Source organism: Dipodomys spectabilis, unplaced genomic scaffold (assembly GCF_019054845.1).
Source record: "Dipodomys spectabilis isolate Male_0828 unplaced genomic scaffold, ASM1905484v1 ptg000265l, whole genome shotgun sequence".
NCBI classification, from domain to species: Eukaryota; Metazoa; Chordata; class Mammalia; order Rodentia; family Heteromyidae; genus Dipodomys; species Dipodomys spectabilis.
Window position 1 is genome coordinate 847644 of NW_024870942.1, and position 25477 is coordinate 873120.

At 39.0% G+C, this 25477-nt stretch overlaps 1 pseudogene and 1 gene segment (V, D, J or C); both read left to right on the top strand.

Annotated features, from left to right (window-relative positions):
• The first annotated feature begins 9777 nt into the window (after window positions 1-9777).
• Window positions 9778-21704, top strand: LOC122125457 (annotated as a pseudogene).
• A 2948-nt stretch (window positions 21705-24652) lies between these two features.
• LOC122125458 lies at window positions 24653-25217 on the top strand. The segment is given in 2 exon segments: window positions 24653-24704; window positions 24871-25217. Coding segments are annotated over 2 exon segments (399 nt in total).
• Window positions 25218-25477: the final 260 nt, after the last annotated feature.

Below are 25477 nucleotides of genomic sequence, written 5' to 3' on the forward strand. Positions count from 1 at the left end.
TCAAATGAAGAAATAAAAATGGCAAAGAAACACATGAGGAAATGTTCATCATCCCTGGGGGTGAAGGAAATGCAAATAAAGACAACCCTGAGATACCACCTTACCCCAGTCAGAATGTCCCACATCCACAAATCAGCCAACGACAAATGCTGGAGGGGATGTGGAGAAAGAGGAACCCTATTACACTGCTGGTGGGAATGTACACTTATACAACCACTTTGGAAAGCAGTCTGGAGGGTCCTTAGAAAGCTAAAGATTGACCTCCCTTACGACCCAGTCATACCACTTCTAGGCATCTAGCCTGAACAACAGGAACCAATATACAAGGACACGTGCACCTCCATGTTTATTGCAGCACTGTTCGCAATAGCTAGGATATGGAAACAACCTAGGTGCCCCACCACAGATGAATGCATCCAAAAATTATGGTATCTATACACAATGGAATATTATGCAGCCATTAGAAATGACAAAATAATGGCATTTGCAGGGAAATGGATGGAGCTAGAAGGAATCATGTTGAGCGAGGTAAGCCAAGAACGAAGAGACAAACGGTACATGGTCTCCCTGATAAGTGGATGCTAAATCCAAAAGGTTAGGTGATACGACAAAACTAACAGGACTTAAGAAACAAAGAACTCCCGCTCATCTGGTTGAACCACTACTAAATATCCCCATGCTGCTGATCACAAATATGGTATATAACATGTGAACACTGTTATATATTACAGACTGTGGTAGACAATTTGCTCCAGGGAAGTTAGAATGAACTTGTGACTTTGAAATTATGTAATCATTTAATCACAATCAAAAAAAAAAAAAAAAGAACCTCGGGGAAGGGAGGGAGGGAGGGGATGGTAGGGGGAAAACAATGGAGGGGGTAACAATGTTCAAGAGGAAGTGTACTCATAACCTCACTCATGTAACTGTAACCCTCTGTATAGTAGCTTTACAATAAAAAAAAAAAGATAGTCAATATCACTAGTGTTTATGGAAATGCAAATAAAAGCTATTGTACGATGTTACTTTGCCCCATTAAGATAGGCAACATAAGACACAGGGAATGTAACGTGTTGGCAGAGCTGTGCAGAAACTGAGGTCCTCCTGCATTGGTGATAGGAAGGAAACACAATACAGCTGCTTTGGAAAACAGCAGTTATAATGAGTAATGAAAACATATATTGATAAAGATAAGCTGTACATAAATGCTCGATCTTGGAAAGGCAAAGACTTACAAATAACACAATGTCTATCAATTGATGATTGGAACAATAAAATACAATGTTACAAACAAGGTAATATTATATACCAAATGGAATGCCATATGTACACATACACATGTACACATGATATGGATGAATTCCAAAACTATACAAAATTAAGAGGAAGCCACACACAAAAGTCTACACAATATGTGAATGTATTTATATTCAAGTCTTTTGTTTTTCTTTATTTTATTATTTGTGTTTTATATGATTATGTGACTTTCTGAACAATAAGAACTTATATTAAGAAATAAAGCCTGGTGCCAGTGACTCATACCTATAATCCTAGCTACTCAAGAGATTCAGATCTGAGAACACTGGCTAGAAACCAGCTTGTGCAGACAAATCTCAGATATTCTTATCTCAGATTAACCAGCAAAAAGCCAGAAGTGGAGTTTTGGGTCAAGTAGTAGAGTGCTCACCTTGAGTGAAAAAAAAAGAGCAAGAGTGACAGGCTCTGATTTGAAATTCCAGTACTGGTAAACACACAACACACACACACACACACACACACACACACACACACACACACACACACACACACAACACACTGACTATTTTGTTTTGTCAGTTGTGGGGCTTGAACTCTGGGCCTGGGAGCTGTCCCTGTTGCTCTTCATCTCAAAGCTAGCACTCTACAACTTGAGCCACAGTGCCACTTCCAGTTTTCTGGTAGTTTGTTGGAGATAAGCATCTCATGGACTTTCCTGCCTGGGCTGGCTTTGAACAGTGATCCTCGATCTCAGCCTCTTGAGTAGCTAGGATTACAGGCATGAGCCACTGGCACCTGTCTTAATTCTGGTTATTTTATCAATGAAATGAATAATCCCCACTCTTCATATAACTCTGATCTTACCACAGATCTCATCATGCAGGAGCTGCTATTTACCATTAAGGCAGAACAGCTGTGGGCTGAGTTCCAGTATGTGCTAATGCGAGAGAGTATTTTCAGAAATCTGTTTAATATATTAGCTGCCTCAGCAGCTCGTCTTAATCTTAACCTAAATGGATTGAAACTGTTATACTATGTCATCTTTGACAATAGCAAAAGTTCATTTTCTGAAAGCTTTTAATATGGTCTGCTTATTTCTCATCTTCTTGACATAAAACCCACCATATCTCACAACTGCTAACCAGAACAAAGTCTAATGGTCAACCCTAGGATCTTGTGCACTAGTTACCTTCTGTGAGTGTGTTTTTTCTTCTTATTTATGCATGTGTTTTCTTTTAAGTAGCCAATCTAAGGCCTAATATATGAGGGAGAGTCTGAGAGACAATGACCATAAACCTCTGTTACCTGTTGTCACCCTCCCTGTACATTACCCTCTTTAAGATCTGTAACTAATTAGTACCATTTGTTTTGTAACAAATTTCATATGTTCCATGCACTTTGTTTTCAATTTCTCATTGTGTCTCACCTTGAAAACCTATCAGAGAATCCTTGATTTATGATTATTCTAAGGAGAGAAACCTTAAGACCAAATCAGAAAGAATCTATGTCAATAAAAAAATCACAACAAAAACTATGAAGGCTTTGTTTTGTTAGATTCAGCATGAACCTTGGAGTCAGAGACTATCCTGTGAAATGTTTTCCATATCATCAAATATATATTTAGTAGATCTATATTGAGCTAATTCAGAGTTACTAACAAACACATCTCTATATTCATCAATAGGAGAAAGTGCTGTACAAGTTCAAGATGCCCATAATAAGGACGCAGCAGACTCTAGCAGGCCTAATCTGATAGAGCCACAAAATTACTACTGAGTTTATGAAGCATGTTAACCAAAATGTATAAACAAGAAGTACCATTTTCTATCAAACAACAACTACAAATGTATACATGTGAGCACATTTATCATTTTAGTATAAAATTGTAAATCCATAGCAAAGCTCTGCAAGCATCACCTCCAAATGAGAAGATGCAGCAAGAGAGTCAGGATAACGTTTGAGGAGAAAGCTAGGATGGTAGAAAAACCAATGGATATTTTAGCCTATATCATTCTTTTTCTTTTTGTACCAGCATTGGGGCTTGAACTCAGAGCCTGCACACTGCCCCTTAGCTTTTTCACTCAAAGCTAGGACTCTTCCACTGGGTTTTTTGGTGGTTAATTGGCAGTAACAGTCTCATAGTTTTTTCTGCTTGGGCTGGCTTCAAACTGTGATCCTCAGATTTCAGTCTCAATGAGTAGCTAGTGTTAGGGATGTGAGCCATAACTTTTAACAACTCATATGCTCTTACAGTTTCCTAATATTAAAACTAAAGTACACATAATAGCTACCCTAAATATTTACCCATTTTATCTCTGCCCCTGGTCTCTGAAAGTCTAGAGCATTCAGTCTACTTTTTTCTCACAGTCCTTCCTTTTTCTATTGTGCGCATGTATGTGTATTGTGTCCTTTCCATTAGAGTTAAGGAGATTCAATACACCAGTTTCTTCTTTTTTTATATATTTATCTTACTCTTATCAAACTTCAATAAACATTTATAGGTTATCTTAACAACATGACAGAAATCCAATATTCACCAAAACCTGAGAATTATCAAATTGTTTTTCAAATTAACTTTCTGCGGAATGTCTTATTAAAACTGTTTTAATCCCAATTATATCTGTACAGTGATTTTGATTTGTATCTTTATTTCCTCATTAAAAATTGAGAATAAAGCCTGGCGCTGGTGGCTCACATCTGTAATCCTAGGACTGAGAAGGCTGAGATCTGAGGATCACGGTTCAAAGTCAGCCAGGGCAAAAAAGTACATGAGATTCTTATCTCCAATTAACCACCAGAAAATCAGAAGTGGCGCTGTGGCTGAAGTGGTAGAGTGCTGGCCTTGAGCTGAAGAGTACAGGAACAGCGCCCAAGCCCAGATTTCAAGCCCCACAATCAACAACAACAACAAAAAAAAGAGAGAATGACACTTATCAATTGTGGTTTGAAGCCAGGGAAGGAAAGTCTCTGAGACTTTTATCTCCAGTTAACCAGAAAAAGAAGCCAAAAGTGGAACTGTGATGCAATAAATAAAGTGCCAAAAATATTCAGGCACAGTGGCCAGGTCCTGAGGGCAAGCCTCAATACTACACAAACAAACAAAAAACAAAATAGGGAATACATAGGGGAAGTTGAGTTTTGTGGCTGTTGTAAGAAGTTATGGTTTCTGTCCACTAGGGGACCCTCCAGATTTTGAAGAAATGACCAGAACCTTCCTGAAGGTCCAGAAGCCAGAAAGTATATAAATCAGTCAAGTCACAAAAGACAAAGGTCATCTCAGGTATCCACTCTGGCATCGTGTATAAAGACTCAGAAAGTTGGGACAGAGTATGTACAGCCGTGTAAGGAAGAATTCCTTATCAGTGACTTCAATAACTTTGAGAAGGATCTGTGGAGTATTAACTTTCTTTTTCTCATACATTTTCCCACAAACTTGTTACATAAACTTGAGGAGAAAAGTCTTTTAATTCTCCTGTGAAGGAAGCATTGCTTGAAAATCTGACCAGCCCTCACCGCAGCTCTGCAGGAGAGCATCTTTCAAGCAGTGAGACTGGTTTCCTGTTAGATGAAAGGCAGAGCTCGGAGGTGACTGGCTCTGATGAGCAGGAGGAACCTGCTGTCTGTGGCAAGAAGTGTGTGTGGGATGACGACTTGGCTGCCTCCAGAGCTGGGGAGAAGTCACCCCAACGAAGTCCAGGAGCCAGGGGGAACAGGTTGGGGGCTTCTCTGGGAGTTCTGTGGGTGCAGATTTGCTGTGAGTTGGGACCATCACAGGCGGGGACAGGGAGCTCCAGAGCTGATAGGGAGGAATGAGGGACAGCTGCCACAAAGCTCCTGTGCGTCCTCCTCATCCTGGGTATTTCCTGGGGTGTTCTCAAACGGGGAAGCTGCCTCGGTGATTTCCCTGTGACACATCTGTGCCTGCTGTTCTCTTTCCACGCAGGGTTGAGAGGGCTGCAGGTGGAGCAGAGCCCTTCAGTCCAGAGGCTCCAGGATGGAGCCAGCTCGACCCTGAGGTGCAATTTCTCTACCACGGTGTACAATGTGCAGTGGTTCCGACAGAATCCTGGCGGCGGCCTCCTCAGGCTGTTCTTCATGACTCCAGGGACAAAGCAGAAGGGAAGGCTACAGTCAACACTGGATTCCAAGGAACGCTACAGCAGCCTGCACATCTCTGCCTCCCAGCTGGAAGACTCGGGCACCTACCTGTGTACAGCAGAGGTACAGTGCTCCCAGACACCCTGCAGCCTGGCCCCAAAGTGCAGCTGGGCTGCAGCCCAGCCTCTGCTTCAGGGAGGGTGCACAGCAGCATTCCCCAGCTCTGGGTTCCTGGTTCACCTGGAGTCCTGTCAGCTCTTCTGATCTCATGACCGTCATTCATTTGATTTGTTCCATTTAGCATCCAGGAATTCTTTTATAAGAAAAATCCCTCATGGAACCAGTGACTGAAAGTAATGGAAAAACAGGTCTTCTGGCAGACTGCATCAATTACACAGGAATTAATGTTATGGAATACATGTTTTAAAAATAGATGATTGTTTTGGTCAGTCATGGTTCACGTACTGGGGTTGCAGCCCCAGAGCCGTCCTCAAGTGAAATATCCTAGTTTCCTGGAGTCAGTGGGACTTGAACCCACAACCAATGAAAGGAGTCACCAACACTCAGTCAATTGGGCTAGAAACCTTTATTAGCCCTGGTGGTGTCTGATCTACGTTATACCAAGACAGTGAAGAACTGCAACCAAGCTCTCCTGAGACAGGTTTTTAAAGGGACAAGCAGGTCACACACAGGTGACAGTGTACCTGATAGCAAGCAGGTTTACAGAAACAAAACTAGCAGTTAGTGATCACAAATAACAATTACAATTTCAGTAAACAAAGCAATAAGTTATAGAGGGAAGTTATACTTCCAGGCTCCCCCTTTGTTTCCTCCCCAATATTAATTTAGCTGACATTTACCAAAACACATTCCAAACTTCTTATCACATCCAAACTCAAACTACCTTCAAGGTTTCCTGTCTCTTTCTGAGTTTCACTGTTATTTAAATACCCACACTTAACATATCTAACTCCCTAATTTTCTCTGAGTCTCTACTTCTGAGAAGTTCCTTTAATAATTAACCTGGAGTTTCTCTGTATAAGAGGCCTGCCTTTAATGTTTTCCCTATCCCTACTGTATGTGGTGGCGTTTCAAAGGGGACAATGATCGATGATATTAATTGGAGTACGTTTGAGAGCTTGCAGGCTCATAGGCTACTAAGCTCTGGGGTCATGCACTCCTCCTCTCCCAAGGGAGAAGGGCTCAGGAGAGAGGATAAGTTCCCTGCAGCAAGAAGGACTGTGGCCAGACAGCAGGAAGGATTTCCTGCCAGTGAACAGTAGCTCAGATGCACTAATTTTGGTGGGTGGGAGTGTCACCTCATCAGGGTAGGTGCACAGCAGCATTTGCTTATCTGTAGCATTCCTGCATCACCTCAAATCCTTGTCACCTCCAGATGTCATATCATTTAGGACTTTCATTTCACTTGCTTTCCTCTTTTCCCCCAGAAATCCTTTTGCAGAAAAATGTTCTCATCTGGAAGATGTGAACAATTGATAAAGATGTCAGACCCAATTTACTGGGAAAACGTCCCCTAACAAAACCTTGATATTATTGTATACATATATTACTAAGAAGGAATAGACTTGAAAAATACACAGTGGTTAACAAATAAAAATCAATGTCAGGTAACAATTAATTATGAATCATTAAATTTGCCAAGAAAAAGGATAAGAGCCTGTGTAATGTTTCTCCCTACTCCATATGAGTTAGGCATTCTGTCTAGATTGCTATATATATAAGATCTAAGTACTGACATCATTTCTTCACTGTGTGGACAAAAAGAGTAAATTGTGACTTGTTGTATCTATGTGGTTAGTAACTGTCCAATTGCTCTTGGGATTTCCACTCAGGATTTGTGACAGCAGAGTTCTTCTCTGACCTTGTTAGAGTAGAAGACTCTAGAATGCAAATAATGCATGTTACTAAATTTCTTCAGTGTGTTTATATACAATACCAATAAAAATTTAGTCCACTTGAGTCTTTTTTAATTAGTTCCCTTTAAAGAAGAGTTCATTGAACTTTTATTTTTGTTACACCATAATGCAATCAACTGCTGGGGACCAGTGACTCATACCTAAAATCCTAGCTATTGGAGGCTAAGATCTGAGGATTGCAGTTTGAAGCCAGTGTAAGCAGGAAAGTTCATAAAACTCTGATCTCCAATTCACCACCAAAAAGCCAGAAGTAGAACTGTGGCCCACGAGGTAGAGCACTAGCCTTGAGCACAAAAACTCAGGTATGGCATATGGACCCTCAGTTCAAGCCCAGGACCAGCATATACACACACAAAATCCAATCATCTTCCCTGAATTTTGCAAGAATCTATTGCCATTTCCTTTCTGTATGTTGGTACTAGGGCTTGAAGTCAGATATTTGTGCTAGCTAGTCTGTAGTCTTGTTTTTGCTGGTTATTTTTGGGATAGCGTCTTGTGGACTTTTCTCCCTAAGATTGCCTCACAGGAAGATCCTTCAGATACCAGCCTCTGGTATAGATATAATTATATGCACAAAGCACTAATACCCATATTTAACATCATTTCTATAACTACTGGAAAAGAAAACTTTATCTGTGGTAGCTGTACTCTGAGATTTTGACAATCATACTGAAGGTTTGAACTTCAATGTGGGTCAATGAGGTTTCAACTGGGATTACAGCCTAGTCAGGTTTTTTAATCTAAGGGATTTTTGGAGGAATGGGATTCTGACAGTTAAGATGTATACATACATACATTCATTTTTGTGTTAGGAACCTAGGCTGATTCCATAGTTTGACTATTGTGAATAGTGCCATATTCAAATTCATGAATTTTGCATGCTGACTAGTATTACATTAGCTGTATGTCCAAGGATGGTATATCAAAATCACAGAGTGGCTCTCTTATTAGATTTTTTTGAGGAATCTCTATATTGATTTTCATAGTAGCTTAGTAATTTACATTCCCACCAATAGTGCATAAGCCTCCCCATCTTTATCAACATTTCTTGTTGTCATTTATGTTTTCTTATGATAGTTATTCTGATGAGGTAAGGTAGATCACCAGTATCATTTTGATTTGTACTTTATGAGTATAATAATTGAAAATATCTTCTTGTATTTATTGGACATTTGTTTTACCATGGTGTTCTGTGTCACATAGGCCATCATCAGACTGTGGACTGAACCTCCTGAAATTGAATCAAAAGAAAATCTAGCTCCCCCCAACCCAGCCCCACTAAGTTGTTTATGTCAAGTGCATAGTGACAAAAAGTAACAAACTTAGACATATATTTGTGGGAACTGGCATGTCTACAACAAAATTGTTAAGCTGGAAACACAGGGAAGGTCTGATTTTGCAGGTCAAATATGAAAGCTGCCAGAAGGTAGAATTTCTTCTTCCTTGGCGGGCCACAGAATTATCCTTGAAGACCTTCCTCAGAATAGATAAGAACTTTGCCAACATTGTAGAGAATAATCAGCTTTACTCCGTCTACTAATTTAAATGTCAATCTCCTCCAAAAATGGCAGTGTAGACTAGTGTAAACTAGTCTAGACTATTTTACACTAGTCTATTGGAATAAACTAGTGTTTATTATTCAAATACCTGGGTACAGGGGCCCAAGCAAGCAAGGATGTAATTGTTAGAGCAATTTTTTTCTGAAAACCTACTTTGTTTCACATGAGTATAATATGTCATTATTTTGATTTGTATAGCATATTTTTTATCCTTTCACTTTCAACCTCTTGGTATCTTAAACCTCAATGTTAGAATATATCCCCTCATAGCTACACTGTCAATTCACTGTCTTCCTCTGTTATTGATAAAATAGATGAAAGATGAAGCTTAACTTTCCTAACTAAGACCATACAGAGCTGAATTTGACCTGAGATGTTGAAATAAAGATCTTAAATTCAAGCATGGAATGCTCCCACTGAAAATAATGAAGAAGAAACCTCACCAAAGAGCTTATGCTGAAATTTTGAACAATTACATCTCTGATCTCACAATGGCAATGTTTGCATGTAGGTGTGAAGGTGTGTAGCTAGGTTTGATCTCTGATTGGCTAGGCAAACTTCCTTAAAATCTTTCTGCTTAATCTTAGGAGAAAGATAAAATGACAAGTTTACAAATGAGCTTCCCAGGCTAACCTCTGCAGAATCAGAATGCAGAAAAATCAGAGTACATCCTTAGTGATTTTGTGTCTTTGTTTTTTGTTTTAAGTTAGAGGAGAACAAGGATGGAAAAGGAAGTCCAGAGAAGAGTGTCTCAGGATTCAGAGTGGGGCAGGAGAAGGAAAACAAATAAAGACTTTTCTTATTTTACAAGGGATTCATGTTAGGTTGTTAATATGGATGCAAATTAGAACACATTAAGGTGACTGGACAATTGATCTCTTGAATCTCATGCTGCTTTCTGAAGAGGGCTGAGTGGCAAAACCCAGATGGAGCAGAGACCTCAGTTCCTGACCATCCTGGAGGGAAAGACCTGCACTCTTCCGTACAATTACATCAGGAGCCCCTTTCATAAGGTAAGGTGGTACAAATAGGACATAGGATGAATTACACAAAGAGTGAAAGTTCAAAACGAAGACACACAGACACTCTGGATGCAGCTGCCAAGTATGGCTTCCTGAACATCACAACCTCCAGCTCAGCAACACTGCTTCCTACATGGTGTGGTGAACACACCATGCTCCACAAACTTCTGCAACCAGGAGTCAAGGAAGCTTAGAAATAGAGAAGGGAACAGTGCTTGATTTGTTTTTCTTAAAATCATATTAAATACAGTTGTGTTACTATGCAATCACATGTACAAAATCATGGGTTTCATCATAAACATTTTCATTTATGGATATGATGTGTTTTGGTCACATTCATCCATCTATTGCCTTCTCTTGTCCTATATCCCCTTTCCTACAGGTCCTCTCCATCTTCTGAAATAATCGTTCTGCTTTAATGACAAAAATAAACTATAACTGTCCTCTCAAACGGGTAGAGTTGGGTACACTTGACAATAGAAGTGGTAGCATTTTAATATTTAAACTGGATATAGTTTCTTAGCAGTATCCTTCTGTTATTATTTCCCCTGAGTTTCATTCTCTTCATTCCTGGAAGTTAACAGGACACAGGGTATCCAGTATATACATTATTTTAGCAGATTCATTCCTCAGAGTTTTTCAAAGCATACAGTGCTGACAGCGTGTCCTCTCAGTGGCTCCACAAGTCACAGTTGTCTATTATCATGTTCACATGGACCCTTTGGCTTCACATACAGGGAGTATTGCTGGTAGTGAGTTGTTGATTAGGGAGCAAAAAGAAGAGTTATAAAGTCAGTAGCTGAGAACAAGGACTTTGGAGACAGATTGCCTAAATTTGAATCTAATTGGCTACTTTTGTCTATGTGACCTTGCTCAAGTTGCTATCTTCTCTGAGTCACAGTTGTGATAGGGTCAAATGAATCAATACATGTGAAACTCTGGCCTGTAACAAGTGCTTAGTAAGTATTACCAGATAATAACCACTATCATAAAAGCTTCTGTAATATTAAGAAATTGAGAGATCATTTGTGTTCAAAGAGAAAAAAAACTGTAGTTTTATTGGTTAATCATGCATTAGATGTGTAAGAAAGAAGAGTGCATCTTCAAAATAATTATGAGGGTCTCATTTGTGACTGATGTATCAGTGAAGTCTTGGTTTATTCAGAATAAACCAGTCATATAAAACTTACAAATTTCAGAACAAGATAGAATACATAAAAATTTAAGCAACAGGAAACATTATAAGTACATGAAAATAATAGTAGTATTTAGGATAAATCCTGGGAACTGGCTTTTCATGTTTTATGGTTTCCAAGACACACCTACCAATTGTATTACTGTGGAAAAAGCTAGACTGCTTAATAGTATAAGGTAGAAATTGGAATTTTTCTTCTTTATTGATGGCCATTACACTGTCATGCACACAATAGGAGACATCTCTTCTTTTATATATGAAAGCTTCTGCATGACCACTTTGTTATTAGATGACTTTGGACATTTTCCCAACATTAATTTGTCTATTGAGTCTGTCTCCACATTAGATAAATTGATCCCCTCATATTATTTTTAGTTACAGAACTTACAAATGAACTGAGAGGAAATGAAGAAGGATGTGAGCTGTTAAAAAAAGAAATGTAGGGGCTGGGAAGGTGGCTCAGTGGTAGAGAGCTTGCCTTGCATGCATGAGGCCCTGGGTTTGATTCCTCAGCACCACATAAGCATAAAGAAAAAAGCCAGAAGTGGTGCTGTGGCTCAAGTGGTAGAGTGCTAGCCTTGAGCTGAAGAGCTGAGGGACAGTGCCCCGGCCCAGAGTTCAGGCCCCACAACTGGACCGCCCCCCCCAAAAAAAGGAATGTGGCAAAGCGCTTACCTTGCAAGTGCAACGTCCTGGGTTCAATCCCCAGTACCGAAAAAGAAAAGACACAAAAAATACACTTAACCTTCCCCCAAAAAAGAAATGTACTCATTACCTGACTTTTATAATTATAACCTTTCTGTACATCACCTTTACAATTAAAAATATCTTTTTTTTGTGTCCAGTCCTGGGGCCTGAACTCTGGGCCTGGGCGCTGTCCCTCAGCTCTTCAGCTCAAGGCTAGCTCTCTACCACTTGAGCCACAGGCACCACTTCTGGTTTTTTTCTTTTTGCTTAGGTGGTGCTGAGGAATTGAACCAGGGTCTCAGATATGCAAGGCAAGCGCTCTACCACTGAGCCACCTTCCCAGCCTACAATTAAAAATATCTTGCAAGTGGGTGTTCCATACAAAGACAATGAATCAGGCTGACATCCTATATTAAAGGATTTGTATTTCATTTTCAAACATTTTTCCAAGGCTGTGGTGGCTGCTTTCTTGTAAGGTTGTCATTTTTCCTTTTGTTTTCACATATACTGAGGAAAAGCCATTGTTATTTTTTGTCAGATACAATGAAGTCTTGGAGAAAATGATTTCACTGTTTTCTTCTACCTCATTCTATTTCCTGCAGTTGTTGGTAGAAAAGGACAGCATCCGATTCTGTTATCTTTAGTGGATATTGATTTCCATGGTTCTTGTTTCTGTCTTCTTTCATTTGGTGACACTGAGATTGTTCAAATGTTACCAAAATGTAGACTTTGAAACAGGACTCTCCTTTCTGTGGACATCTCCCTCATTTCCTATGATGCTAGTCTTCTAGGCAGGGATGGCCTTCTCCTTGTCCTTTTCCTCATCTTACAGATGGGAAAAATATGCTGTCAATAGTGTTTACCATCACTATTCCCCTTTGATATTTAAGGGTGATTTGTCTTTCAATTGCTGCCATGGATAATTGGTAAGGAATTATGGGCTGCTTTGTTTCTTGCCTTCTCAGTTTCGTGGCTGCTAGACAGGTGTTATCCTCTATATTTATGGGTTCATCCCTGTATTGCATTCCTATGGCTCTAACAAACTGTCAGATTAAAAAGCCTAACCTCAAGACAGTAATTTTACTGAGCTTTTTTATTATAATGTCTTTTAATGATATGAGGTATCGTGGAATGGATGCCAGGTGTGTCTGTCCTATTTAGAATATTCTAGATGATGGCCAACTCTCTTCTGTTCCACTCTGCCACTATATATGTTCCTTTGGCCTTCTAAAACTGCCACAAGGTTTCTCCCATCTATTTGATAAGAGTAGTCTGTCTCTAGTTAAAAAGCAGCTTGTGATCTGTTTTTAGGGGGATCTTCTTCTCCCAAGTTGGAAGCTTCACAAAAACTATAGTAATAGTTTCTCTCCTGTTCCTGAGGAATTAAATTCCTTTCCTTATTTTACTGCTCTAATTCTATGCTATACCCTTGGGGAAAAAAAAACCCTAAAAACCTAAATTAACTAACCAACCCAAACCAAAGGCTTATGCACATTTTCTGCTGCTAATTAAAGTGCAGACATATTTGCCTTTTCTTGCTCTTCAAAAATGCTACACCGGAAGCTGAGATATGAGAACCACAGTTCGAAGACATCCCAGGAAAAAAAGTTTCTTTTAGACTCTTATCTCCAATTACCCAATCAAAAACTGGAAGTGGCACTGTGGCTCAAATGATAAAGCATTAGCCTTGAGCACAAAGAAGCTCAGGGACAGCACCCAGGTACTGAGTTCAAGGCTCCACAACCGACAAAGAAAAGCTTTGCATATATTTTCTTCAGTTAATTTTTTTCATTTTATTTTCTTGCAGGAAACTATTTCTCCTCTTGCCCCAAGACCTGCTAAATGTCACTGAAGATGTTGTCTGGTCTCCAACAATTCAATCAAGAACCACTAAGTAGTAAAACAGGAATGGAGGAAGATGGTGGAGGAGAAGCTGGAGGCTAAACAAGCTCTTGCATAGAAAGCCCTTTTAGTGTCCCACTGAACAGTTCTATGCTGGAGAATCACACCAAGCGTGCCATCACAGTACAGAGAGTTTGGCCAGAGAGGGAAAATTCAGGCAGCTTGGTTAAGGAGACAGATCTGAGCACTTGCTGGTGTCTGTGGCAACAGCAGCAGCCACTGCTGCCATGACAACCATATCATCAGAGAGTGCCTGGGACAAAGGGGCCAGATGTGGTGTGCAAGCAGATTCTACTCACTGCCAGCAAGAACCCACAAGGAGCAGAAATCTTCATCCTGCTGATAGCAGACCAGGGACAGCCCTGAAACCAAGAGACTGATGTGAGTAAACCCAAGACATCATCACTACTTCTCAAGGAACAGCAATGGGAAGGTAACCCCTCCTTCACCACCAGAGAAGAATTCCATCTTTGATACTGACAAAGGCCTGGTCAGGGAAGCTAGCTCCAACTCAGGCCTTGTAAGAAAACAGTAGGGGCCATTCAAAGGTCATAGGAACCTAACCTGACCTGCTCACTTACACCCAGGGGAAAGTTGCTCTTCCCAGGCAGAGGAAGATCTGCCCTCAGAGGAATAGCTTTCTTCACTGGGTAAAAAGAGCCAGAGGCTGCCCCTCCCCACTGCAACATAACCTGCTGACCCAGCAGTAGGAGGGATAAAAGAAAAACAACCAAAACTCAGTAAACATAAATCCTGAGAATGGCTCTAGGCTGGGCTCTGTGAGTGTCTCAGGAGCTAGCCCCTCAGGGAAAAGCTACTGTTTGCTGAAAGGCCTCAACCCTACACAGAACCTTCCCTCATCACAGCATCTCCACACTAGAGAAAACAGCCACCTCCCTCTTTTGTGATACTCAAAGCAGATCTCCCTCCCACTGAACTAGCCTGGGAGGTGGATCACAAAGTCCTGTGTAAGGCAGAGCTTTCTGCCTGCTCAAACAAACTGACTTAAGAAACCAATCAAGCCACAGGAAAACCAAACACTATAAGCAAACCAGAGACATCAACAAGAGACTGATTATGGACACAGGGGAGGTACAAGATCTCCCCCCCCCCAAAAAAAAATCAAAGAACTCTTTTTCCTACCTAATTGTTTAATTTAAAAAATTGTTTTCTATTTTTTTTCTTTCACAATTTTTACATTAGGTGTGTATATGTATGTTTGGTTTTTTTAAAATCTCTTTTAAACTTTTGGTCATTATTTTTTACGCAATTTAATTGCTGTTCTGCTCATCTCCAGATATACACTCATTGTCAATTAGTAGACCTTATCCATCATTGTGTGCATACTTAATTCAGAAATTGATTACTCAATTCACAACCTCTTAGGCTTAACTCTTTTATTAGCATAATTTCTTTACACTTACATAATTTTTAAGTATTCCATTTTTAAATTTTTATTCTTTATTTTTTCATTTTTCCTTTTTATCTCTCTCTTCTCATTCTATCCTTTCTTCTATCATTATTATTTCTTTATATATAATTTTTAAGTGTTTCATTTTTTAAATAAAAATTTTTGGTTTTTCATTTTTTCTTGTTTCTTTATCTCTCTCCTCCTTTCATTCTGTTATAGCTGTTTCCTTTCTAAATTAGAGCTTGGTCAAATTGACTCTTTCCTTTTACCTCTCCATATTCTTCTAATCCTATTTTTCCCCACAACTCTCCCTAAACCTATTAATTTCTGCTCTGCTGAATTCCTCTTTGAGATTCTTAGCCCATTAGTCCATAGTTGTTTGATGTTGAAGTAGATTGTATCTGTTGAAATAGATTGTATCTGCAGCCATTTTGACTGCATCAATCTATTTATACAACTATAGGACTCTGGTTGATGCTGACCTTAAAATAGTGCTCTAGCAGGAAATTAGTGTTACTTTCATACCAAATGGGCATAACAAGCTGAAGAAACACAAGATGGTAAGTACAGGTTTCTCAACTCCCACTTATGATAATCAGGCAACAGAACAGTTGAAGAGTAATCCAGAGGAGAGTTCCCAAAACGCTCTACAAACACTACTGGTAAACATGGTGAATGAAAAGATTAAAAGCCTGCAAAAGACTCAGTGTGAGCATAACAGGAAGCAAGACTAGGCTAACCAAAAACTAATACAGAAACCTCACGAGCATAATGAGGCTAACCAAAAATTAATACAGGTATCATGTGAGCATGAGGAAGCTGAAAGCTAATCAAAGAGTAATACAGGAATTGTGTGAGCAGGATGAGAATACACAAAGATCAATGGGGCATTAATGGAATCCATAAACAGACAGCTGAAGGAATGCAGGGAGGCCACAAAAGGAATGCTGAAGAAGGAAAGGGAGTCCATTGAAACCATAATCATCACTTAAGGGAGATGAGAATAAATTTGAAAACCAAATTAAGGAAGTGAAGTATTCCATATAAGGCTCCAACAAAGAATCTGAAGCCATCAAAGCTGACTACTTAGAAGGAAAGGAAATAAAAACAAAGTAGAAACCCTTGACAGTAGGTTAGACCATGCAGAAGATTGAATCGTGGGGATTAAAGACAGCTAGATATTATAGAGAAAAAACATACAATTATCCAAGACAAATCCAAGAAATGCGATAGATCTATTCAACATTTAGAATACACTATCAGAAAACCTCATCTAAGGATAATGGGTGTAAAGGAGCACCTAGAGACAAAAACTAATGGTATAGGAAATTTATTTAGCAGAATCTGGGCAGAGAACTTCCCAAACATGCAAAAAAGATAGGCTTATTCAAATACAAGAAGCTTTTAGAAACCCAAATATGCCAGACCAGAACAGTATATCACAAGGTCATGTTATAATCCACACAGGATCAATTCAGACCAAGGAAAATCCTTAAAGTTGTCAAGGGGAAAAGATCAATCACCTATAAAGGGAAACCAATTAGAATCACCTCAGATTTCTCAGCAGAGACAATTAAAGCAAGAAGAGCCTGGAATGATGTATGCCATGCCCTAAAGACAAACCAAACTATCAACCAAAAATACTGTACCCAGCTAAATTCTCCTTCATAGCAAAGAAAAACTGAAACAATATATCTCCACCAAACTAACCCTACGAAAGATACTTAAAGATGTCTTAAACATTGAAAACCAAAAAGGCCACAATAAAGGCCAAGAAACCACACCCAAACTGAGAATCCAAGAACCATAGGAAGAACCCAGTTTTCTCAGACCCCAAGAAGGTGGATAACATGGCAGGAACTCCCAAATACCTCTCAGTCTTATTTCTCAAAATTAAAGGACTTAACTCTCCAATTAAGCAATATAGAATGTCTAGTTGGATTAAAAATCAAGATCCTTCTATCTGCTGCCTTCAAGAGTCACACCTTTCCCATAAAATAAACTTATTTTGAAAGTGAAAAGCAGGAATAAAATCTACCAAGCTAATGACCCCCATAAACAGACAGGAGTTGCAATCCTAATATCAGAAAAAACAGACTTCAAATTAAAATTAGTGAGAAGAGAGAAGAAGGTTCCTACATACTAATTAAAGGATCTCTCCTTCAGGAGGACATTAAAATTCTAAATATCTATTCAACAAACAATGGAGCACTCAAATTTATCCAAGCAACACTACTTTCCCTCAGATCATACATAGACCCAAAGACATTAATTGTTGGAGACTTTAACACACCACTATCTCCACTGGATAGACCAACCCAGCAAAAATTCAACAGAGAAACCATAGATCTAAACAACTGCATAGATCTAGATTTCACAGACATCTACCGAATATTTCATCCAGCAGCATCAGAATACACGTTCTTCTAAGAAGCACATGGAACATTCTCCAAAATAGACCACATTTTATGTCACAAAGTAAATTTGTCCACTTTCAGAAACAATGAAATTATTCCTGCATTCTCTCAGACCACAAAGGAATAAAATTAGAATTCAGCACCAAAAGCCACCAAAGAAGTCCTGTAACATAGGGAGGATGAAGAACAGACTGTTGAACCACCAGTGGGTGATGGATGTGATTAGAAAGGAAATTCAAATGTTTATGATATTCAAGAAAAAATGAACACAGGGCAGGGCGCCAGTGGCTCACACCTGTAATCCTAGCTTCTCAAGAGGTTGAGATCGGAGGATCCCGGTTCAAAGCAACCCCGGGTAGGAAAGTCTGTGAAACTCATCTCCAATTAACCACCAGAAAACTGGAAGTGGTGCTGTAGCTCAAGAGGTAGAGCGCTAGCCTTGAGCTGAAGAGCACAGGAACAGTGCTGAGGCAAAGAATTCAAGCCCCAGGACCAAAAAAAAAAAAAAATGAACACAGTAACTACCAGCTCCTCTGGGACACAGCAAAGGCAGTACTCAGAGGCAAATTTATAGCTCTGACTTCCTATATCAACAAATTGGAGAGATTTGAAACCAACAATTTAATGAGACATCTCAACCTCCTTGAAAAAGAGCAGCAAGATAAACCCAATCCAGTAGACAGAAAGAAATAATTAAAATCAAATCAGAATGAAATGAATTAGAATCCAAAAAAACCATAGAAAGAATCAAGAAAACAAAGAGTTGGTTCCTCAAAAAAAACAACAACAACAACAAAATTGACAGGCCGTTAGCAAATCTTATCAGAAAAAGAAAACACACACAAATAAATAAACTCAGAAATGAGAAAGGAAACATCACCACAGAAACAAACAAGATTCAGAACATTATCAGGAAATACATCTCAAATATTTATGCTAATAAGTTTGAGAACTTGGCAGAAATGGACCTTTTCCTAGCAAATATCGACATGCCAAAACTAAATCAAGATGAGTTAAACCATCTTAAAGGTGCATATCAAGCATTGAAATAGAAACTGCAGTAAGAGACATCCCATCTAAGAAAAGCCCAGGATGTTTTTACACTGGAATTCTACAAGGCCTTCAAAGCAGAGCTCACACCAATTCTCTTCCAACTCTTCAATGAAATTGAAAGAGAAAGTTTACTACCAAACTCATTCTATGAAGCCATCATAACACTCATCCCCAAATTATGTAGGGACTCATCAAACAAAGAGAACTATAGACCCATTTCTTTTATTAACATTGATGCAAAACTTCTCAATAAATTGTGGCCAATCAAATTCAACAATTCATCCAAAAAATCATACACAACAATCAAACAGGATTCATTTCAGGGATACAAAGCTGGTTCAATATACACAAATCAATTAACATAATTCATCACATCAACAAGAGCAAGAATAAGAAAGACATGCTTATCTCAATAGAATGCAGAAAAAGCATTTGACAAATTCCAACACCCCTTTATTATGAAGGCTCTGGAAAAATTAGGAATCCAGGGACCATTCCGCAATACTATCAAGCCTATATATGACAAACCTACAGCCAGCATTATACTTAATGGTGAAAAACTAAACCCATTGCCTCTTAACTCAAGAATGAGACAAGGATGTCCACTCTCTCCACTTCTCTTCAATTTAGTATTAGAATGCCTAGCTACAGCAATAAGACAAGATACAAACATAAAAGGGATCCAAATAGGGAAAGATGAATAAAACTCTCCCTCTTTGCAGATGCATGATCTTGTATTTAAAGAATCCCATGGACTCCACTCCCAAATTACTCAAGCGGATTCAAAACTTTGGCAAAGTAGCAGGGTATAAAATTAACCCTCAAAAATCAATGGCTTTTCTGTATGCCAACAAAGAGGAAAGCGTGGCTGAAATCAGGAAAGCAACTCCATTCATAAGAGCCCCACAAAAAATAAAATACCTAGGAATTAAATTAACCAAAGAAGTGAAGAAGTTCTATGATGAAAACTTTAAAAACCTGAAAAAGGAAATCAAAACAGAATGTAGAAAGTAGAAAAACCTCCCATGCTCCTGGATTGGAAGGATCAACATGATGAAAATGGCAATATTTCCCAAGGCTATCTACAAATTCAATGCAATACCTATAATATTCCAACCTCATTCTTCTAGGAAATAGAACAGGCAATCCAAAAATTCATATGCAACAATAAAAGACCAAATAGCAAAAACGATACTTAACAGTAAGAACAGTGCTGGAGGAATGTCAATACCAAATTTCGAACTCTACTACAAAGCCACAGTAATCAAAACAGCATGGTACTAGCACAAGAACAGACCTCAGGACCAATGGAAAATAACTGAAAACCCAGCAATGTACCTACAGACATATAGCCATCTAACCTTCGATAAGGGAGGTAAAAAAAAAAATAGAATGGAAGAAAGACAGCCTCTTCAGTATATGGTGCTGGCAAAACTGGTTAATCACTTGTAGAAACTCAAGCTAAATACTTATATATCACCCTGCACCAGAATCAACTTCAAAGACCTCGGAGTCAAAGCAGACACTCTGAAAACATTACAGGATGGAATAGGAGAAATCTTAGGTCTCCTTGGCACAGGCCGAATTTTTCTTAATAGAGACCCAGAAACACAACAAATCAAAGAAAGTTGGGACAAATGGGATTGCATGAAATTACAGAGCTTCTGCATGGTAAATGACATAGCTAGCAAGATCTATAGAAAGCCCACCGATTGGAAGATTTTTACTAGCCATACAAAAGACAAGGGTCTCATATCTAAAATATATCTGGAACTCAAAAAATTAAATCCCCCAACAACAAATCCTCAAAGAAACAACTGCCCAATAAATAAGTGGGCTAAGGACTTAAAGAGAAACTTCTCTGAAGAGCAAAGAAGGATGGCCAATAGACACATGAAGAAATGCTCAACCTCTCTAGCTATAAAAGATATGCAAATCAAAACAACATTGAGATTCCACCTCACCCCAGTTAGAATGGCTATACTCAAGAACTCTAATAACAACAGATGCTGGAGGGGATGTGGACAGAAGGGAACCTCACTGCATTGTTGATGGGTTGTAAACTTGTTCAACTACTTTGGAAAGTATTATGGAGGTTCCTCAAAAGACTCCAGTAGAGCTCCCCTATGACTCAGCATTCCCACTTTTGGGCATTTATCCAAATGATCACAAACAAGTCCATAGTAAAGCTACCAGTTTTATTATGTTTATTGCAGCATCATTTACCCTAGCTAAAATATGGAACCAACCCAGATGCCTCTCAGTAGATTAATGGATCAAGAAAATGTAGTATATATACACAATGGGATTCTATGCCTCCATCAGAAAGAATGGCATTGACCCATTTGTTAGGAAATGGAAAGAATTGGAAAAAATTATATTAAGTAAAGTAAGCCAAGCCCAAAGAAATACAGGTCAAGTTAGAGGAAGAGGGCTGCGGTGCTGGCGGTGAGCCAGCGAAGCTGAATGACAGGATGCTTCCCACAATAACTGTACTTCAATCCATATCTGAAGAGAATCTCCGTAGAGTGAAGATTGCTCTTTGTATGCCAAGTTGGTGTTGGTGTTAGGAGATCTACATATCCCTCACCGGTGAAGCAATTTGCCGGCTAATTTCCAAAAACTGCTGGCACCAGGGAAGATCCAGCACATTCTCTGCACTGGAAACCTTTGCACCAAAGAGAGTTATGACTATCTCAAGACTCTGGCTGTTAACGTCCATATCGTGAGGGGAGACTTCGATGAGAACCTGAATTACCCGGAACAGAAATTTGTGACTGTGGGACAGCTCAAAATCGGTTTGATCCACGGACATCAGGTCATTTGGTGGGGAGACTTGGCCAGCCTGGCCCTGCTGCAGAGGCAGTTCGATGTGGACATTCTTATCTCAGGACACACTCACAAATGTGAAGCATTTGAGCATGAAAATAAATTCTACATTAACCCAGGTTCTGCCACTGAGGCATATAATGCCTTGGACACATATATTATTCCATCGTTTGTGTTGATGGACATCCAGGCTTCCACAGTGGTCACATACATCCATCAGCTAATTGGAGATGATGTGAAAGTAGAAAGAATTGAATACAAAAAGTCTTAAAGCCAGTCTGTCTTGATTTTTTTCATTACTCTGTTCAAATCAAGCAATTAAACATTTAAGAATCACATCACTGTATCCCTTTAATATTTAACAGTAAAATGTAATACATCTTCTGTTACTCCTTCCTCTAATCTTCTTAGAAACTGTAGTTAGTTTGCAGTACAGACTTTGTATTTTAAAAAGTCCACCTCACAGGAAATGGTTATGTATTCAGAAAAAGTTATTCTTGTAAATATCTTCAAAGTTGGCATTTGGACCTTATTTTACAACCAGTGCTTGAACAGAAAGAATACAGACTTTCTGTGTACATTTTTCTCTTCTCCAGTAGTAAATGTTTACTTTTCATGTAAAAAGAAGAAATATAGGTCCCATTGTTTCCCTTATTTGCAATAACTAGTATATGTCTGAGACAAAGAGAAACTGTCAGACAAGTTGATGTTAGGTGAAATGAACCCCAAGATAAGGATTCAAATGTTCTTTTTTCTTTCTTGTGATTGTTTCCAACATATTTATAAGATGATTTCTTTGTTGCTTTGTATGTACTTTCACCAGGATATAAGCCTTGCTTTCACTGTATTTGATGTTGATATAATTTCTAGAGGGGAAGGGAAAAAACAAACTGTTTAAATAGGATTACAGGTGGACCCATTACAACAATGAGATGTACAAGACTTTACTTGGAAAAATGAACTTTACTACTTTGGCAGGGTGGGGGCTGGGGGAGTGGTGGTAGGTGGGTGGAGTAGGGGAGTGGAGAAGGGAAGGGATGGTATGGGGAAACAAAGGAGGAGGCAACAATGCTTGATAAGAAATGTACTCACTATCTTGCCCACGTAATTGTAACCCCTCTGTATGGTATTTCCATAATAATAATAATAATTTTTTTAAAAGCTTCCAGATAGAACTCCCCTATGACCCTGAAATCTTACTTTTGGACATTTACGCAAATGATCACAACAAGACCATACTATGGCTAGCTACCAGCACATCTATATTTATTGCAGCATTATTTACCATAGCTAAGATATGGAACCAACCCGGATGCCCTTCAGTAGATGAATAGATCAAGAAAATGTGATACACACACACACACACACACACACACACACACACACACAAACACACACACATGAATTCTATGCCTCCATCTGAAAGAATGGCATTGCCCCATTTGTGAGGAAATAGAAAGACTTGGGAAAAAATTATATTAAGTGAAGTGAAGTAAGCCGGGCACAAAGAAACATAGGTCCCATGGTTTCCCTTATTTGCAATAACTAGTACATAGGTAGGTCAAGCAGAAAAGGCCAAAAGCTATGCACATATGACCATACAAGATAATGTCAAGCGAATGAAAACTAAAAAAGGGATACAAATATCTTTTTTCTTTCTTGGTATTTTTCTAAAGTATTTTTTAATGTACCATGTGATTTTTTTTTTGTTGCTTTGTTTGTTCTTCCCCCATAGTATAACTCGTTTTCACTGTATTTGATTTCGATGCCCTTAGTCTTGTATAAACACTTCTCTAATTCAGGAAGAGGAAGGAAAAAAACAAAATGCTAAATAAGTGTACAGGTTGACCCATTGTAACACCGAGATGTACAAAATACTATATTGAAAATGAACTTTACAACTTTGGGCAGGGGGGTGGGGGAGGATAGTTGTGGAAGTGGGAGGGAAGGGATGGTAGGGGGAAAACAAATGAGGAGGCAACAGTACTCAGTAGAAAATGTACTCATTACCTTGCTCATGTAACTGTAACTCCTCTGCACAGCATTTTTGTAATAAAAAACATAAAAAAGAACCACTAAGTAAGCAGATAAAATTGCTCATGCCTAGATACTCTTGATACTCAAGAAGTTTAGCTCCAACAATAATTTTCACACAATAATATTTAGCAGTTGTGTCTCAAATATTTATTTAACTTGAGTGTTAGTGTTTGTAAAAATGTGTTAGTCTTTTCCTGTTAAAAAGTTAGCGTTAGTCTTAGCTTTTCACATTTTTGTTGGCAAATACTAGTTCTACATGGGTTTTCCTTCTGAAAATTTCATACAAACATTCATTGTACCCTTCTCAAACTCATTTTTTCTGTCATTCTCCCTCCCATCCTCTCTCTTAAAATCACTTCAAACCAGACATAGGTGGCTCACACCTGTTATTCTAGCTACTCAGGAGGCTAATATCTGCAGATAGTAGTTCAAAACCAGCCTAGGCAAGACAAGTCTGTGAGCCTCTTGTCTCCAATTTCCCAGAAAAAATTCAGAAGTTGAGCTGTGGTTCAAGTGGTAGAGTGCTAGCCTTGAACAAAAATAGCTCAAGGACAGTGCCCAGGTTCTGAGTCCAAGCCCCAGGACTGGCACCAAAATTTTTTGCCAAAATTTTCTGTCTAATCTATCTATCAATCTGTCTATCTATTATCTCTATACATAATCTATATATAACATAATTATTCCTGTGGGATTGTCTCAAAAGAACAACTAGGACAGGGAGAGTAAAAGATAATAAAAGATGGTGAATAATATAGTGAAATAAAAGCATTCATGCATGATGATGCATAAAGAAACAGAGTTGTCAAACAGTAGTAGGAAAGGGGGATAGGCAGAGAGAAAAATGTAAAAAGTTCATCCGACTAAAATATAATATATGCCCATTGGCAATACCATAGGGAAAGCCATAGCACAATTACTATACACTAAAACATGGGGTTTACTTTCAATGGTTCACATAAAATGGGTCTGGATGCTGAATAATTCTTTAGTCATTATTGAGAAACCATTAGAGGGCAGCATCTTCTCAAGGATCCCAAGGGACCTTCTCAAATGCACTGTGTGGTGGAGAGTGACTGCATGTGGGAGGAACTTGTTGGTGATGTGGGGGGTGAAGAAAAGAAGCTTGTTTTTCTGATTGGTAAAAGAGTCTTTTTATGTTTCCAAAAGCACAGTACTGAGAATATCTCAATGAGACACATTTTCCTTTACAGTTTATTCGCTGAGTCCTCAGTGACTCCAAGGGAAAGAATGATGAGATCCCTGAGTGTCTTACTAGTGATTCTGTGGCTTCACATGAACTGTGAGTTTAACATTTTTATGGGTATATGAAGTCCAGTGTTGGTAGTTGTTTTATATTACAGGTCTGCGAGGAGAAACACTAGTCGATGAGATAGGGTAAGAGGGCTGTAGAGAAAGCATCCACTATTCAACCATTGTCTTTGGCTGACCTTTGTCTTTCTGCACAGGGGTGAACAGCCAACAAAAGGAGGTGGAGCAGCATCCTGAGTCCCTCAGTGTTCCAGAGGAATACACTGTCTCTCTCAACTGCACTTACAAGAACACTGGTTCTCAATACTTCGTGTGGTACAGACAGTATTCTGGGAAGGGACCTGAGCTGTTGATGTCTACATACTCCAATGGTGATAAACACGAGGGAAGATTCACAGCGCATCTCAATAGAGCCAGCCTTTATCTTTCCCTGCACATTAGAGGCTTCCATCTCAGTGACTCAGCCACCTACCTCTGTGCAGTGAGTGAACAGTGCTCCCCCAACACCTGCAGTCTGCACTCAAACCTATGGGGGCCCCAGTAAGGCCTGAGCTGTAGCACAGGACAATTATTCTGTGCCCTAGATGTGATAGTAGCTAAGAGCAATAGCAGGCAGGAGTTGATTATTTTACTATCTTATCATTGTGAAAATACTTGAGCTGAAGGGAAATTAAAGACAGAATACTGTTCTCTGTTGTGGTTAAATTTGACTATCAGTCTGAGTAGATTGATGTCTCAATTTGTGATGCACATTTCTATGTGTGTGTGAAGCTATTTCCATAGGTGATTAGCACTCTGCACAGT